Source organism: Oncorhynchus gorbuscha, linkage group LG01 (genome assembly GCF_021184085.1).
Source record: "Oncorhynchus gorbuscha isolate QuinsamMale2020 ecotype Even-year linkage group LG01, OgorEven_v1.0, whole genome shotgun sequence".
NCBI classification, from domain to species: Eukaryota; Metazoa; Chordata; class Actinopteri; order Salmoniformes; family Salmonidae; genus Oncorhynchus; species Oncorhynchus gorbuscha.
Window position 1 is genome coordinate 103,539,762 of NC_060173.1, and position 18,663 is coordinate 103,558,424.

General features: G+C 45.3%; 1 protein-coding gene across 1 annotated transcript in view; it reads left to right on the forward strand.

Moving 5' to 3' along the window:
- Positions 1-18,663, forward strand: part of LOC124047860 (protein disulfide-isomerase A5-like) — a 69,292-nt gene that overhangs the window by 18,240 nt on the left and 32,389 nt on the right. The window contains exons 5-10 of the mRNA XM_046368187.1: positions 45-90; positions 1,002-1,094; positions 2,544-2,604; positions 5,967-6,034; positions 9,579-9,670; positions 11,809-11,880. Of these exons, the coding sequence (XP_046224143.1) occupies positions 45-90; positions 1,002-1,094; positions 2,544-2,604; positions 5,967-6,034; positions 9,579-9,670; positions 11,809-11,880 (432 nt within the window). The remainder of the gene's footprint in view (positions 1-44; positions 91-1,001; positions 1,095-2,543; positions 2,605-5,966; positions 6,035-9,578; positions 9,671-11,808; positions 11,881-18,663) is intronic.

Genomic DNA, 18,663 nt, shown 5'->3' on the forward strand with positions numbered 1-18,663 from the left:
ACTACTTCTCTTTATTAATTGAATACTGTTCTTGTCTCTTGCAGAGATGGGACGTTCCATACAGAGTACAACAGACCTGCTACATACAAGGTCTTTACTGACTCACTCATTGTCCCACAGTCCCCCAAAGTCTCAATCAACAGTCATTATTTCAGTGATATGTTCTTTTCCTTGTTAGTGTAGGTCAACAATACAGTAATTGATATGAAAACAATGCACTTATTCGAGTGACATCTTTGTTTCCTGGTTTAATGAATGGGAGTTCATTCTCTTAATCTCTCTGTTTCTGTATATCACCATGGTTCTCTTCCTGCACGATGATGCCGATTGGACGGACTTAGTTGGTTAGTCAAGACTTGATAATCCAATGGGTTTATGAGTGCTTTATAGTGCTGGTCCTGGCTGGTCCAGCCCATTGGCAGGGGATGAGGCTGTGAGCACGTCAGTACATAGTAGTCTAGTTGGTAATAAAGTGAGACTGGTGTAATAACCTCACTGAAGAATAGGACTTATATGAATACCTTTAAAGTCAATTTAATTTGTTGAAATGGAGAAAACATGTCATTCTAAAGTTAGTGTAATGTCTGAGCTGAACAGAAAGGGGGCGGTGCTTTAGTTGGAGTTAAATGTTTCCCGTCCTACCTTCTGCTGTATTTAAATGGCTGTTCATGTCTGTCTGGAAGGCTCATCAGTCATTATGAACAGTTAACGTGTGGAAATTGCTTACATGGTTACTCTGCGATGGATGGATGGATGGATGGATGGGAGAACACTGAGATGGACATTTATACCATCTGCCATCTGTTAGACTAGAACCTTCTCTTCTGTTTTGTATGACAACTGTGGGGAAATGTATATTTTTAAATGATGTGGACATGTCTTTGTGTTTAGCACTATGTCTAGAATCTAGAGGGTGAACATCACTTTTTGTTGTTACAGAATGATAATGATTGTTTAGACTCCCTCTGTCTCAATGTCTCTCCTTCTCTCCTGCCCTCCAGTCCATGGTGGCGTTTTTAAAAGACCCCACGGGAGCTCCTCTTTGGGAAGAGAACCCAGAAGCTAAAGATGTTGTTCATGTAGAAACTGAGAAAGTAAGTACAGAAAGAAGGTCTTACAGCAAGGTGCTTCTGCGTAGGAATGTGTGTTTCCTCGTAGTGTTGACCTTTTCAGAACAACCCACTGACAAATGCCTTGAGTTCCCATCAAAGGTTAGAGTGGCGAGATGCTCGCCACTCTGCCCTCCAGCCTCCCTGCCACTAAATGTGGTCATCTTGATGCATTCCAAGCTGACAACACATAGCCATAGACTGACCAGGTGATCATTAGAAAGCTGAAAAGCTCTGAAGTTCACATCGGTTGTGTTCAAACACGGTCTATTAAGGGAGAGTTGGTCTGACCGCAGTTGGCACTCTCAGACAGACGGCTTTCCAACAGCGAGGCCAACACGCCGTCAGAACCCAGCTCTGTACACAAATGGCACACACACATCCACACACACCTGTGAACAGTGTTTTGATGAACTAACATTCTGTTTCATCCTATATCATGCCTGGGGGGGTGCTGAGTGGTGTAGATGTGTCAACAGCTTCTGCTGAATGAGACTTTCAGGAAGTGAGGAAGGGAGGATGAATTAAGCATTAGAGTAAGAGGAGAGCCGACCCTCTGAGTGCAGATTGATCTCTCTCTGTCCATCAAAAGGCATGTTCAAAAAATGTCTTCTGATGATGAGCACGTTTGACAGCAACTGTTGTCTGGAAGTTACTCTCATAGATTGAGTGGTACCTAAGTGACCAGTCACTATCTTTTGATATTTGTTTCCTTAGTTCACTGTTGATACAGTCCCAACATGTTTTACTTGTCAAATTATGTTTTCAAGTTCTAGAACTTAAAAAATACAGGAAGTGTCACTGTATGAAGCGTTTTCCATCGTTATATCAACAGTGAACTAATGAATTAAATACCAAAAGATCGTTTTTGATTGGTGCTTTGCTTTAAGTGATACATATGAAGAGCCAAAGAGAGATGGACAGTGTACCTCAGTGTTGTCCACCCCCTGCTCCTAGTATATCTGTTGATTAGTCAGCCTTAACAACTCTGCTTTGGGAGGTCTAAAGGATCCCTTTCAAAGCACATTGGAGGAGGTCAGAGGTCAGCGACCTTGGGAGAAGAAGAATCGGGGAAAATGTCAGTTGCATACTTCTCTCGCCTCCTCACACCCCATTGGAGGAGAAGGTCAGTGGGGATGGACCTTTGAAATACATTAGGGGGAGTGAACAAGTGTAAACATCTGGAGGAGGATAGAGAATCAGAATGCAGCCCATGGGAGAATCTTAATTGCATATTATCCTCGTGTCCATTCCTTTTAAACCCATGAGGGGGAGTGTACAAGTGCACACTTCAGGAGTAGGGTAGAGAATCCAAGGTTCTGACGGTTTGTACACTTTTCTGGCAGAGCTATTGTGCAACTATCTACTGAGTTCACTCACTGCATTCTACAGTAGGTCCTTTTGTCCTCACAGCTCTTCTCCTTTCTCTTTCAGGACTTCAGGAAGCTTCTAAAGAGGGAGGAGAGGCCAATCCTCATGATGTTCTATGCCCCATGTGAGTCTCACACACACACAATCACGGACTCCTAATATACGTTTTTTACCTCTTGATAAGAACTCCTACCGAAGCCATTTAGAGAAGTCGGGATAAGAGCAAATAGCTTCTATTGGTAGATAATCTTTAATGACTGGCATAGAATATACAGCACATCATCAGAAGAGTCTTTTGAAGATCGGAAATGAAACCTGTGCATCCCAAATGGCACCATATTCCCTGCATAGTGCACTACCTTTGACCAGAGTCCTATGGATCCTGGTCAAACGTAGTACACAATATATGGAATAGGGTGCCATTTGGGATGCATCCCTCCAGTAAGCAGAGAGAGTTTAGGGAAGTGGCGTGGTGGAAGGAGGCACCTTAAAGCCCTCTAAGATTTGTCCTATTCCCTTACTGCCAGACTCATTGATTTTGATAATCAGGTATTTATTGAATAAAATAATTGAAGAAATGTACAACCATGCTCCTCCAGCCAATTTACAAGCTCTAGATGGTTTTCTTTGACGTTAAACGTATATAATTTATATCCAGCCTTTTCATACATTTTTATTTATTTATAGCATTTCACCAGAGAGGAGTAATACTTAACGATTGGCCATTTGTAGTTGTATAAAGGAAAAGCACTGGGTCCTTGAACTGAATGTTCATGTTGCAGTAGTTTATTGGTTGTATAATCTAGATATATCAAGCTCTACTAAGTTGTATTCACATTCTACTGGGCCCTTGATAGAATGATAAAACAATGGAACTCGTCCTGTTCAGTATGTTGATTGAGAGCGACTGATTGACGAGTCATCTGTGTGCTTCTGTAATGTGTCATGTTGTTCCTCCTACAGGGTGTGGTCTGTCATGTTGTTCCTCCTACAGGGTGTGGTGTCTGTAATGTGTCATGTTGTTCCTCCTACAGGGTGTGGTGTCTGTAATGTGTCATGTTGTTCCTCCTACAGGGTGTGGTGTCTGTAATGTGTCATGTTGTTCCTCCTACAGGGTGTGGTGTCTGTAATGTGTCATGTTGTTCCTCCTACAGGGTGTGGTGTCTGTAATGTGTCATGTTGTTCCTCCTACAGGGTGTGGTCTGTCATGTTGTTCCTCCTACAGGGTGTGGTGTCTCATGTTGTTCCTCCTACAGGGTGTGGTGTCTCATGTTGTTCCTCCTACAGGGTGTGGTGTCTCATGTTGTTCCTCCTACAGGGTGTGGTGTCTCATGTTGTTCCTCCTACAGGGTGTGGTGTCTCATGTTGTTCCTCCTACAGGGTGTGGTGTCTCATGTTGTTCCTCCTATGTTGTTCCTCCTACAGGGTGTGGTGTCTCATGTTGTTCCTCCTACAGGGTGTGGTGTCTCATGTGTCTCCTACAGGGTGTGGTGTCTCATGTTGTTCCTCCTACAGGGTGTGGTGTCTCATGTTGTTCCTCCTACAGGGTGTGGTGTCTGTCATGTTGTTCCTCCTACAGGGTGTGGTGTCTCATGTTGTTCCTCCTACAGGGTGTGGTGTCTCATGTTGTTCCTCCTACAGGGTGTGGTGTCTGTAATGTCTCATGTTGTTCCTCCTACAGGGTGTGGTGTCTGTAATGTTGTTCCTCCTACAGGGTGTGGTGTCTGTAATGTCTCATGTTGTTCCTCCTACAGGGTGTGGTGTCTGTAATGTCTCATGTTGTTCCTTCTACAGGGTGTGGTGTCTAATGTTGTTCCTCCTACAGGGTGTGGTGTCTGTATGTTGTTCCTCCTACAGGGTGTGGTGTCTGTCATGTTGTTCCTCCTACAGGGTGTGGTGTCTCATGTTGTTCCTCCTACAGGGTGTGGTGTCTGTCATGTTGTTCCTCCTACAGGGTGTGGTGTCTGTCATGTTGTTCCTCCTACAGGGTGTGGTGTCTCATGTTGTTCCTCCTACAGGGTGTGGTGTCTCATGTTGTTCCTCCTACAGGGTGTGGTGTCTCATGTTGTTCCTCCTACAGGGTGTGGTGTCTCATGTTGTTCCTCCTACAGGGTGTGGTGTCTCATGTTGTTCCTCCTACAGGGTGTGGTGTCTGTAATGTTGTTCCTCCTACAGGGTGTGGTGTCTGTAATGTCTCATGTTGTTCCTCCTACAGGGTGTGGTGTCTGTAATGTCTCATGTTGTTCCTCCTACAGGGTGTGGTGTCTGTAATGTCTCATGTTGTTCCTCCTACAGGGTGTGGTGTCTGTAATGTCTCATGTTGTTCCTTCTACAGGGTGTGGTGTCTGTAATGTCTCATGTTGTTCCTCCTACAGGGTGTGGTGTCTGTAATGTCTCATGTTGTTCCTCCTACAGGGTGTGGTGTCTGTAATGTCTCATGTTGTTCCTCCTACAGGGTGTGGTGTCTGTAATGTCTCATGTTGTTCCTCCTACAGGGTGTGGTGTCTGTAATGTCTCATGTTGTTCCTCCTACAGGGTGTGGTGTCTGTAATGTCTCATGTTGTTCCTCCTACAGGGTGTGGTGTCTGTAATGTCTCATGTTGTTCCTTCTACAGGGTGTGGTGTCTAATGTTGTTCCTCCTACAGGGTGTGGTGTCTGTAATGTCTCATGTTGTTCCTCCTACAGGGTGTGGTGTCTGTAATGTCTCATGTTGTTCCTCCTACAGGGTGTGGTGTCTGTAATGTCTCATGTTGTTCCTCCTACAGGGTGTGGTGTCTGTAATGTCTCATGTTGTTCCTTCTACAGGGTGTGGTGTCTGTAATGTCTCATGTTGTTCCTTCTACAGGGTGTGGTGTCTGTAATGTCTCATGTTGTTCCTCCTACAGGGTGTGGTGTCTGTAATGTCTCATGTTGTTCCTCCTACAGGGTGTGGTGTCTGTAATGTCTCATGTTGTTCCTCCTACAGGGTGTGGTGTCTGTAATGTCTCATGTTGTTCCTCCTACAGGGTGTGGTGTCTGTAATGTCTCATGTTGTTCCTCCTACAGGGTGTGGTGTCTGTAATGTCTCATGTTGTTCCTCCTACAGGGTGTGGTGTCTGTAATGTCTCATGTTGTTCCTCCTACAGGGTGTGGTGTCTGTAATGTCTCATGTTGTTCCTCCTACAGGGTGTGGTGTCTGTAATGTCTCATGTTGTTCCTTCTACAGGGTGTGGTGTCTGTAATGTCTCATGTTGTTCCTCCTACAGGGTGTGGTGTCTGTAATGTCTCATGTTGTTCCTTCTACAGGGTGTGGTGTCTGTAATGTCTCATGTTGTTCCTCCTACAGGGTGTGGTGTCTGTAATGTCTCATGTTGTTCCTCCTACAGGGTGTGGTGTCTGTAATGTCTCATGTTGTTCCTCCTACAGGGTGTGGTGTCTGTAATGTCTCATGTTGTTCCTTCTACAGGGTGTGGTGTCTGTAATGTCTCATGTTGTTCCTTCTACAGGGTGTGGTGTCTGTAAGAGGATGCAGCCCGTATTTCAACAGGCAGCTACAGAGACCAAGGGTACACATGTAAGTCAAATCTTCTCACATTGACATTGCTTAAAATCCTAACACACTTTCGCTCCTCTGTTTTCGCGGAGTTGGTTTTGGGTGAGTTGCTCTCAGTTCAAATCCATTCATCAGAATTATTGTACCATCAATATAAACTGCTCTGAAATATATTTCCCATAACCATAAATATTGTTGTTTCAGCTATTTTGAAGATGGTGTACAAAACGGAATGTAAAAGACGTAAAAAACCAAATGTAAGAACGGAAAGCATAGAAATGGTACACACAGAACAGATCTATCGCTTCTTAGACTTGCTTTAAGTAGAATGATTGATCTATTACTCACATTTCTATATGAATTTGGTCGGGTCGCCCAAATAGGTACTTCAAATCCCCACAACCACAGTTATGGGATCAACTTTCTGCAGTTGAAGTCTCCAGTCTCTGTATGGGTGATATGCCAGTTTAGACTGCAATAGTGTTTTTATGTTGGCTCACTTGTTCACTCTCCCTTATAGTCCTCCTCCCTCCCTCCCTCCCTCCACCACAAACACAATATAGTTTTAACCATGTTTTGAGGCTATACAGTGTTTGTTTACGTTCACATTGTTGACAGAGGAGTTAAACAAGCTTATGTGTTGGGTTCTGATGGGGTTCGACAGTTAAACTAAGCTCATGAGGCATATAAGGTATTGTCTTCAATAACTAATTGTTTTCAAAGTCTAAAAATGGATGTAGCAACCAACAGATTGTTCCTTTTTTTTAAAACAGGTTACAGATGAGATTTGAAAGCCAGGTGTAGTTTGGTTCCGGTGCTAAAGTAAAACACCTCTAGCTCAACAACAAGAAAGTAGACCAAAGAGTCAACCAAAGATCAATATCACACAGGAGAAAGCATCAAGTGAACACCTTTAAAAACCAAGACCGTGTGTTCACATCGAACACGCACCTTCAAGCACAGAAGAGGCATAACATAGTAGAGAGACTCTGAGGGGAGAAAATCCACCTAGCTACTGCTTAGAAACACCTAGCTACTGCTGTTTAGAAACACTTAGCTACTGCTGCTTAGAAACACCTAGCTACTGCTGCTTAGAAACACCTAGCTACTGCTGCTTAGAAACACCTAGCTACTGCTGCTTAGAAACACCTAGCTACTGCTGCTTAGAAACACCTAGCTACTGCTGCTTAGAAACACCTAGCTGCTGCTGCTTAGAAACACCTAGCTGCTGCTGCTTAGAAACACCAAGCTGCTGCTGCTTAGAAACACCTAGCTACTGCTGCTTAGAAACACCTAGCTGCCGCTGCTTAGAAACACCTAGCTGCCGCTGCTTAGAAACACCTAGCTGCTGCTGCTGCTTAGAAACACCTAGCTGCTACTGCTGCTTAGAAACACCTAGCTGCTGCCGCTTAGAAACACCTAGCTGCTGCCGCTTAGAAACACCTAGCTGCTGCCGCTTAGAAACACCTAGCTGCTGCCGCTTAGAAACACCTAGCTGCTGCCGCTTAGAAACACCTAGCTGCTGCCGCTGAGAAACACCTAGCTGCTGCCGCTGAGAAACACCTAGCTGCTGCCGCTGCTTAGAAACACCTAGCTGCTGCCGCTGCTTAGAAACACCTAGCTGCTGCCGCTGCTTAGAAACACCTAGCTGCTGCCGCTGCTTAGAAACACCTAGCTGCTGCCGCTGCTTAGAAACACCTAGCTGCTGCCGCTGCTTAGAAACACCTAGCTGCTGCTGCTGCTTAGAAACACCTAGCTGCTGCTGCTGCTGCTTAGAAACACCTAGCTGCTGCTGCTGCCGCTTAGAAACACCTAGCTGCTGCCGCTTAGAAACACCTAGCTGCTGCTGCTTAGAAACACCTAGCTGCTGCTGCTTAGAAACACCTAGCTGCTGCCGCTAAGAAACACCTAGCTGCTGCCGCTGAGAAACACCTAGCTGCTGCCGCTGAGAAACACCTAGCTGCTGCCGCTGAGAAACACCTAGCTGCTGCCGCTTAGAAACACCTAGCTGCTGCCGCTTAGAAACACCTAGCTGCTGCCGCTTAGAAACACCTAGCTGCTGCCGCTTAGAAACACCTAGCTGCTGCCGCTAGAAACACCTAGCTGCTGCCGCTAGAAACACCTAGCTGCTGCCGCTAGAAACACCTAGCTGCTGCCGCTAGAAACACCTAGCTGCTGCCGCTAGAAACACCTAGCTGCTGCCGCTAGAAACACCTAGCTGCTGCCGCTAGAAACACCTAGCTGCTGCCGCTAGAAACACCTAGCTGCTGCCGCTAGAAACACCTAGCTGCTGCCGCTAGAAACACCTAGCTGCTGCCGCTAGAAACACCTAGCTGCTGCCGCTAGAAACACCTAGCTGCTGCCGCTAGAAACACCTAGCTGCTGCCGCTAGAAACACCTAGCTGCTGCCGCTAGAAACACCTAGCTGCTGCCGCTTAGAAACACCTAGCTGCTGCCGCTTAGAAACACCTAGCTGCTGCCGCTTAGAAACACCTAGCTGCTGCTGCCGCTTAGAAACACCTAGCTGCTGCTGCTGCTGCTTAGAAACACCTAGCTGCTGCTGCTGCTGCTTAGAAACACCTAGCTGCTGCTGCTGCTGCTTAGAAACACCTAGCTGCTGCTGCTGCTGCTTAGAAACACCTAGCTGCTGCTGCTGCTGCTTAGAAACACCTAGCTGCTGCTGCTGCTGCTTAGAAACACCTAGCTGCTGCTGCTGCTGCTTAGAAACACCTAGCTGCTGCTGCTGCTTAGAAACACCTAGCTGCTGCTGCTGCTTAGAAACACCTAGCTGCAGCTGTATCTTTCTGTTCGTGTGTTTGCCTCATATGGAGCAGCATGGAAAGGAATGGGATCTAATTTAAGGTGTCTTTGTTCGGCTCCCAAATGCCACCCTATTCCCTGTCCACCCTGTTTCCTATATTACCTTTTTTTGTAGTGCACTATATAGGGAATAAGTAGTCATTTGGGACACATGCTTTGTCTGATTTCAGCTAGTCTGGCTGATGATGAGTGAATAAATAAGCCTCTCGTTTAGAGATTTGCATAATGAATGCATTTAGCTCTCTTGTCCACACACACACACAACATATGGAGTGTTACGTTTTCTGCATGGTGTGTGGTGTGTGTGTGTGTGTGTGGTGTGATGTGTGAGGAGGTGATAGCAGAAGGAAGTGATATATTTGGAACTATAAGCAAGAGTCTGCCAGGTCATCCAACACAGTCTTCAAGAATAATAAGAAAGCCCAAATCGTGTTGACATAAGTCTTAAAACATTGACCTTATGAAGGCAGGGAACTTCACAGATTGAAATGGATTTGACAGATGCTTTGAGTTTTGAAAAGCCAACCAAGATAGAACACATTACAATGCATATTTAATTGTCTACTTTGTGTCACATCCTGTTTTGTTGTCTAGTTCTGTTTACATGGTCCCCCCCCCCCCTTGAGTCATTCATCTTCATTTAGTGAAGCTTTTTTTTGTGCTTCTCTAATGAACTAACCTGCTGTGATGTGGTGATTTTTAATAAATTCTATGTTTGTGTGTGCTCCCTGTGTCTGGTCTCTAGGTGCTGGCTGGGATGAACGTGCACCCAGCCGAGTTTGATGGCCTCAAGCAAGAGTACAATGTCAAGGGCTACCCCACCTTCTGTTACTTTGAGTGAGTCTCATCCGCCTTACTTTAAGCTATACACACACACACCTCCCTCGTGTACTCATGGCTTTGGAAGTGCAGCAGGGAGTAGGTGTGTCCAAATACAGTACCAGTCAAAAGTTTGGTCACCTACTCATTCCAGGATTTTTCTTTATTTTGACTATTTTCTACATTGTAGAATAATAGTGAAGACATCAAAACTATGAAATAACTCATATGGAATCATGTAGTAACCAAAAAAAGTGTTGATTATTTGAGATTCTTCAAAGTAGCCTTTTCCTTGATGACCGCTTTGCACACTCTTGTTGGCTGCTGTCATCAAGTCAAAGGGTGGCTACTTTGAAGAATCTCAAGTATAAAATACATTTGGATTTGTTTCACACTTTTTTGGTTACTACATGGTTCCACATGTTATTTCATAATTTTGTTGTCTTCACTATTATTCTACAATGTAGAAAATAAAGAAAAACACTTGAATGAGTAGGTGTGTCCAAACTTTTGACTGGTACTGTATATAGAAATTACAGTTGAAAAGATGAGAATATCTTATTTCTAATGCTGTCAACTTTATTTCTTAACTCCTAATATTGAGCAAATTACACTCATTGGAGCTAATTACACTCATTGGAGTATCTGACAACGGCTTTGAAAAAGCATCCGCGAGTGCCAGTCACTCAGCCTTTCAACCCAGCCTCTAGAGTGGTGGTGGGGCTGACAACCCTACGGCGTCTACAATGATCTTTCTCTGTCTTGCTGTTCAAGTTCCCTTTCCAATGTCTTTTCTTTCCAGTGAAGAGGCCACAAAGTTAAACATTTTGTTGATACTTAAACCCTGCATGTATAAGGCTTTATAACTTGTTATATAACTGCATCATCATGCATTACACCTGCAGGCTTTAGGCCGAAGTGTTTTTAACATTTTTGCGGAACAAAAAAAGAAATGTAGGAACCCCCCAGAAGGTCCTCTCCCTCTGTGCCTATTAAACTACAAGTGATGAGTGGCACTAATACTGTACAACTGGCTTCTGTATTCTATTCCCTGCAGATCAGTGACGGTTACAAATTACCAGGATCTGCAGGCATTAGGTTCAGCGGGAGCAGCTAGGTTCAGGGGGAGCAGCTAGGTTCAGCGGGAGCAGCTAGGTTCAGCGGGAGCAGCTAGGTTCAGCGGGAGCAGCTAGGTTCAGCGGGAGCAGCTAGGTTCAGCGGGAGCAGCTAGGTTCAGCGGGAGCAGCTAGTGTCCTACAGCCCACCACCGACTTGTTTCAGTCTCGGGACACATGCAGGAGGTCAGGAAAGATGAAATTAGTACATGAGTATCTGTTTCCACATAGATAGTGTTCACACAATTGGAATCCCCCCTCCAGAATTTTAGGCGCTAAATGCTGTTTTCTAATGCATAATTCTAATGCATATTCTAATCCATAATAACTATTAGTCCATACAAGATATGCTCTTTTACTATTGGTTGGCTCCATTTGAGCAAGTTTAAACCTAGTGATGTTAATGTATTGTTTGAGCTTTTTGTCACAAAACATTGCCTTTGTTTCCTTTCCACAACAGTGACTCAGCTCTCTCTGATGAACTGTATTTCTCTCTGAGGAACCTGTATATCCTCTGTGGGTCGGCATGTAGCCTAGAGGTTAGAAAGGCGAGCCAGCAACCAGAGGGTTGTCAGGTCGAATTCCAGGTCTGACGGGAAGAATAAGGTGGGAAGTGAGCTGGCAATCGAAGGGTTGCTTGTATCAAGTCCTAGATGCCATTACCTACCGTTGTGCCCCTGGACAAGGCACTTAACCCCCCCACAACAACAGCTCCCGAGTCCTATCCAAAAAATGTATGAATGTATGTGTGTCTTTTAGAGGGGTTGGGATAAAGTCAAATTTCGGTTGGACCTTGTGTGTATTGACCAATAAAGTGATATTAATGAAAAGGCACATTCATCTCTTTCAGTGTAGTCAACAGTAGGTTACAGTAGGTAGTGCCGTAGTTCTTAGAATCACAACTCAGAACATTGTGCAACACACATGAGATGGATTATTGGGTTTTCTAGATGGGGTCATTCTGTACTGTCGTTAGCATATGTTTTGTTCTCACTCTTCTCTCTGTTCTCCCCCCATACCCCCCCCCCCCCCGGTCTTTAGGAAGGGGAAGTTCCTGCACCACTATGAAAACTACGGAGGTACAGCCAAGGACATCGCTGACTGGATGAAGAAGTGAGCGTTTCCTTCCTGCCTTCCTTTCGCCTCATCACTTTCCCCTCATAAAATAGAGTCCGGAGCGTTTCTGATCACTGGTTGGGAAAGTTCTGTGGCCTATTCATGTTGCTGTTGGGCTCAGTTGGTAAACGTGTGGTGTTAGCAAGGCCACATGCATCTCCTAAAAATGTATACCGGTACACTTGGTGTCCTTTAACCCGCTTTAGATAAACATGGCATTTTACTCCTGCATGAACAGTGCATCAACACACCCTTTAATGTCCCCATTCACTCTACTCCCCGTTGGCTCTCACACTCATTCGACTGTTTACCATGCTTTAGTCTATTGAAAGGGCACGGAACAGATTTCACAACTATTTCAGGAAACACAGACCGAGAGGAAACATTGTTATATGGGAACAGGAACCATGCCTCTAAGGTCAGAGAACACAGACAGTTTGAGTCTCGAGTGGCTCTGGCAGATGCTTCAAACCATGACCGCTTTCCTCTCTGTGGAGTGTTCTAACCACTTCAGAGACAGTCCCACGGTGTAGACCCATAACAAGTACACACACTCACACACAACACTCGTTCTCTCTCACTCTCAAACACACACAGACGCCCACACCCACCAAGCATCTGTTCAAAGTGGTCCTGACTCAGGCTTTCTCCAGGGTCCTGTCCAGTCTGACCAGCTAGGAGACCAGCTAGGAGACCTGTAGTACGAATAGTTAATGATTAGGGATGTAACGATTCACCGATATGCATCGGTCCCTATTCAAACGTTATGTCAGCATTGGTCCGCGGACCCAAACCGATCTAAATGTAGCATGCATTGGTCAGAGAATTTATTCAAACGTTATGTCAGCATTGGTCCGCGGACCCCAAACCGATCTAAATGTAGCATGCATTGGTCAGAGAATTTATTCAAACGTTATGTCAGCATTGGTCCGCGGACCCCAAACCGATCTAAATGTAGCATGCATTGGTCAGAGAATTTATTCAAACGTTATGTCAGCATTGGTCCGCGGACCCCAAACCGATCTAAATGTAGCATGCATTGGTCAGAGAATTTATTCAAACGTTATGTCAGCATTGGTCCGCGGACCCCAAACCGATCTAAATGTAGCATGCATTGGTCAGAGAATTTATTCAAACGTTATGTCAGCATTGGTCCGCAGACCCCAAACCGATCTAAATGTAGCATGCATTGGTCAGAGAATTTATTCAAACGTTATGTCAGCATTGGTCCGCGGACCCCAAACCGATCTAAATGTAGCATGCATTGGTCAGAGAATTTATTCAAACGTTATGTCAGCATTGGTCCGCGGACCCCAAACCGATCTAAATGTAGCATGCATTGGTCAGAGAATTTATTCAAACGTTATGTCAGCATTGGTCCGCGGACCCCAAACCCGATCTAAATGTAGCATGCATTGGTCAGAGAATTTATTCAAACGTTATGTCAGCATTGGTCCGCGGACCCCAAACCGATCTAAATGTAGCATGCATTGGTCAGAGAATTTATTCAAACGTTATGTCAGCATTGGTCCGCGGACCCCAAACCGATCTAAATGTAGCATGCATTGGTCAGAGAATTTATTCAAACGTTATGTCAGCATTGGTCCGCGGACCCCAAACCGATCTAAATGTAGCATGCATTGGTCAGAGAATTTATTCAAACGTTATGTCAGCATTGGTCCGCGGACCCCAAACCGATCTAAATGTAGCATGCATTGGTCAGAGAATTTATTCAAACGTTATGTCAGCATTGGTCCGCGGACCCCAAACCGATCTAAATGTAGCATGCATTGGTCAGAGAATTTATTCAAACGTTATGTCAGCATTGGTCCGCGGACCCCAAACCGATCTAAATGTAGCATGCATTGGTCAGAGAATTTATTCAAACGTTATGTCAGCATTGGTCCGCGGACCCCAAACCGATCTAAATGTAGCATGCATTGGTCAGAGAATTTATTCAAACGTTATGTCAGCATTGGTCCGCGGACCCCAAACCGATCTAAATGTAGCATGCATTGGTCAGAGAATTTATTCAAACGTTATGTCAGCATTGGTCCGCGGACCCCAAACCGATCTAAATGTAGCATGCATTGGTCAGAGAATTTATTCAAACGTTATGTCAGCATTGGTCCGCGGACCCCAAACCGATCTAAATGTAGCATGCATTGGTCAGAGAATTTATTCAAACGTTATGTCAGCATTGGTCCGCGGACCCCAAACCGATCTAAATGTAGCATGCATTGGTCAGAGAATTTATTCAAACGTTATGTCAGCATTGGTCCGCGGACCCCAAACCGATCTAAATGTAGCATGCATTGGTCAGAGAATTTATTCAAACGTTATGTCAGCATTGGTCCGCGGACCCCAAACCGATCTAAATGTAGCATGCATTGGTCAGAGAATTTATTCAAGCGTTATGTCAGCATTGGTCCGCGGACCCCAAACCGATCTAAATGTAGCATGCATTGGTCAGAGAATTTATTCAAACGTTATGTCAGCATTGGTCCGCGGACCCCAAACCGATCTAAATGTAGCATGCATTGGTCAGAGAATTTATTCAAACGTTATGTCAGCATTGGTCCGCGGACCCCAAACCGATCTAAATGTAGCATGCATTGGTCAGAGAATTTATTCAAACGTTATGTCAGCATTGGTCCGCGGACCCCAAACCGATCTAAATGTAGCATGCATTGGTCAGAGAATTTATTCAAACGTTATGTCAGCATTGGTCCGCGGACCCCAAACCGATCTAAATGTAGCATGCATTGGTCCGCGGATCCCAAACCGATCTAAATGTAGCATGCATTGGTCCGCGGACCCCAAACCGATCTAAATGTAGCATGCATTGGTCCGCGGACCCCAAACCGATCTAAATGTAGCATGCATTGGTCAGAGAATTTATTCAAATGTTATGTCAGCATTGGTCCGCGGACCCCAAACCGATCTAAATGTAGCATGCATTGGTCCGCGGACCCCAAACCGATCTAAATGTAGCATGCATTGGTCCGCGGACCCCAAACCGATCTAAATGTAGCATGCATTGGTCAGAGAATTTATTCAAACGTTATGTCAGCATTGGTCCGCGGACCCCAAACCGATCTAAATGTAGCATGCATTGGTCCGCGGACCCCAAACCGATCTAAATGTAGCATGCATTGGTCAGATAATTTATTCAAATGTTATGTCAGCATTGGTCCGCGGACCCCAAACCGATCTAAATGTAGCATGCATTGGTCCGCGGACCCCAAACCGATCTAAATGTAGCATGCATTGGTCCGCGGACCCCAAACCGATCTAAATGTAGCATGCATTGGTCCGCGGACCCCAAACCGATCTAAATGTAGCATGCATTGGTCAGAGAATTTATTCAAACGTTATGTCAGCATTGGTCCGCGGACCCCAAACCGATCTAAATGTAGCATGCATTGGTCCGCGGACCCCAAACCGATCTAAATGTAGCATGCATTGGTCCGCGGACCCCAAACCGATCTAAATGTAGCATGCATTGGTCAGAGAATTTATTCAAACGTTATGTCAGCATTGGTCCGCGGACCCCAAACCGATCTAAATGTAGCATGCATTGGTCAGAGAATTTATTCAAACGTTATGTCAGCATTGGTCCGCGGACCCCAAACCCGATCTAAATGTAGCATGCATTGGTCAGAGAATTTATTCAAGCGTTATGTCAGCATTGGTCCGCGGACCCCAAACCGATCTAAATGTAGCATGCATTGGTCAGAGAATTTATTCAAACGTTATGTCAGCATTGGTCCGCGGACCCCAAACCGATCTAAATGTAGCATGCATTGGTCAGAGAATTTATTCAAACGTTATGTCAGCATTGGTCCGCGGACCCCAAACCGATCTAAATGTAGCATGCATTGGTCAGAGAATTTATTCAAGCGTTATGTCAGCATTGGTCCGCGGACCCCAAACCGATCTAAATGTAGCATGCATTGGTCAGAGAATTTATTCAAGCGTTATGTCAGCATTGGTCCGCGGACCCCAAACCGATCTAAATGTAGCATGCATTGGTCAGAGAATTTATTCAAACGTTATGTCAGCATTGGTCCGCGGACCCCAAACCGATCTAAATGTAGCATGCATTGGTCAGAGAATTTATTCAAACGTTATGTCAGCATTGGTCCGCGGACCCCAAACCGATCTAAATGTAGCATGCATTGGTCAGAGAATTTATTCAAACGTTATGTCAGCATTGGTCCGCGGACCCCAAACCGATCTAAATGTAGCATGCATTGGTCCGCGGATCCCAAACCGATCTAAATGTAGCATGCATTGGTCCGCGGACCCCAAACCGATCTAAATGTAGCATGCATTGGTCCGCGGACCCCAAACCGATCTAAATGTAGCATGCATTGGTCAGAGAATTTATTCAAACGTTATGTCAGCATTGGTCCGCGGACCCCAAACCGATCTAAATGTAGCATGCATTGGTCCGCGGACCCCAAACCGATCTAAATGTAGCATGCATTGGTCCGCGGACCCCAAACCGATCTAAATGTAGCATGCATTGGTCAGAGAATTTATTCAAGCGTTATGTCAGCATTGGTCCGCGGACCCCAAACCCGATCTAAATGTAGCATGCATTGGTCAGAGAATTTATTCAAACGTTATGTCAGCATTGGTCCGCGGACCCCAAACCCGATCTAAATGTAGCATGCATTGGTCAGAGAATTTATTCAAACGTTATGTCAGCATTGGTCCGCGGACCCCAAACCCGATCTAAATGTAGCATGCATTGGTCAGAGAATTTATTCAAGCGTTATGTCAGCATTGGTCCGCGGACCCCAAACCGATCTAAATGTAGCATGCATTGGTCCGCGGATCCCAAACCGATCTAAATGTAGCATGCATTGGTCCGCGGACCCCAAACCGATCTAAATGTAGCATGCATTGGTCCGCGGACCCCAAACCGATCTAAATGTAGCATGCATTGGTCAGAGAATTTATTCAAATGTTATGTCAGCATTGGTCCGCGGACCCCAAACCGATCTAAATGTAGCATGCATTGGTCCGCGGACCCCAAACCGATCTAAATGTAGCATGCATTGGTCCGCGGACCCCAAACCGATCTAAATGTAGCATGCATTGGTCAGAGAATTTATTCAAGCGTTATGTCAGCATTGGTCCGCGGACCCCAAACCGATCTAAATGTAGCATGCATTGGTCCGCGGACCCCAAACCGATCTAAATGTAGCATGCATTGGTCCGCGGACCCCAAACCGATCTAAATGTAGCATGCATTGGTCAGAGAATTTATTCAAACGTTATGTCAGCATTGGTCCGCGGACCCCAAACCGATCTAAATGTAGCATGCATTGGTCAGAGAATTTATTCAAACGTTATGTCAGCATTGGTCCGCGGACCCCAAACCGATCTAAATGTAGCATGCATTGGTCAGAGAATTTATTCAAACGTTATGTCAGCATTGGTCCGCGGACCCCAAACCGATCTAAATGTAGCATGCATTGGTCAGAGAATTTATTCAAACTTTATGTCAGCATTGGTCCGCGGACCCCAAACCGATCTAAATGTAGCATGCATTGGTCAGAGAATTTATTCAAATGTTATGTCAGCATTGGTCCGCGTACCCCAAACTGATCTAAATGTAGCATGCATTGGTCAGAGAATTTATTCAAACGTTATGTCAGCATTGGTCCGCGGACCCCAAACCGATCTAAATGTAGCATGCATTGGTCAGAGAATTTATTCAAACGTTATGTCAGCATTGGTCCGCGGACCCCAAACCGATCTAAATGTAGCATGCATTGGTCAGAGAATTTATTCAAGCGTTATGTCAGCATTGGTCCGCGGACCCCAAACCGATCTAAATGTAGCATGCATTGGTCAGAGAATTTATTCAAGCGTTATGTCAGCATTGGTCCGCGGACCCCAAACCGATCTAAATGTAGCATGCATTGGTCAGAGAATTTATTCAAACGTTATGTCAGCATTGGTCCGCGGACCCCAAACCCGATCTAAATGTAGCATGCATTGGTCAGAGAATTTATTCAAACGTTATGTCAGCATTGGTCCGCGGACCCCAAACCGATCTAAATGTAGCATGCATTGGTCAGAGAATTTATTCAAACGTTATGTCAGCATTGGTCCGCGGACCCCAAACCGATCTAAATGTAGCATGCATTGGTCCGCGGACCCCAAACCGATCTAAATGTAGCATGCATTGGTCCGCGGACCCCAAACCGATCTAAATGTAGCATGCATTGGTCAGAGAATTTATTCAAATGTTATGTCAGCATTGGTCCGCGGACCCCAAACCGATCTAAATGTAGCATGCATTGGTCCGCGGACCCCAAACCGATCTAAATGTAGCATGCATTGGTCCGCGGACCCCAAACCGATCTAAATGTAGCATGCATTGGTCAGAGAATTTATTCAAACGTTATGTCAGCATTGGTCCGCGGACCCCAAACCGATCTAAATGTAGCATGCATTGGTCCGCGGACCCCAAACCGATCTAAATGTAGCATGCATTGGTCCGCGGACCCCAAACCGATCTAAATGTAGCATGCATTGGTCAGAGAATTTATTCAAGCGTTATGTCAGCATTGGTCCGCGGACCCCAAACCCGATCTAAATGTAGCATGCATTGGTCAGAGAATTTATTCAAGCGTTATGTCAGCATTGGTCCGCGGACCCCAAACCGATCTAAATGTAGCATGCATTGGTCAGAGAATTTATTCAAAGCGTTATGTCAGCATTGGTCCGCGGACCCCAAACCGATCTAAATGTAGCATG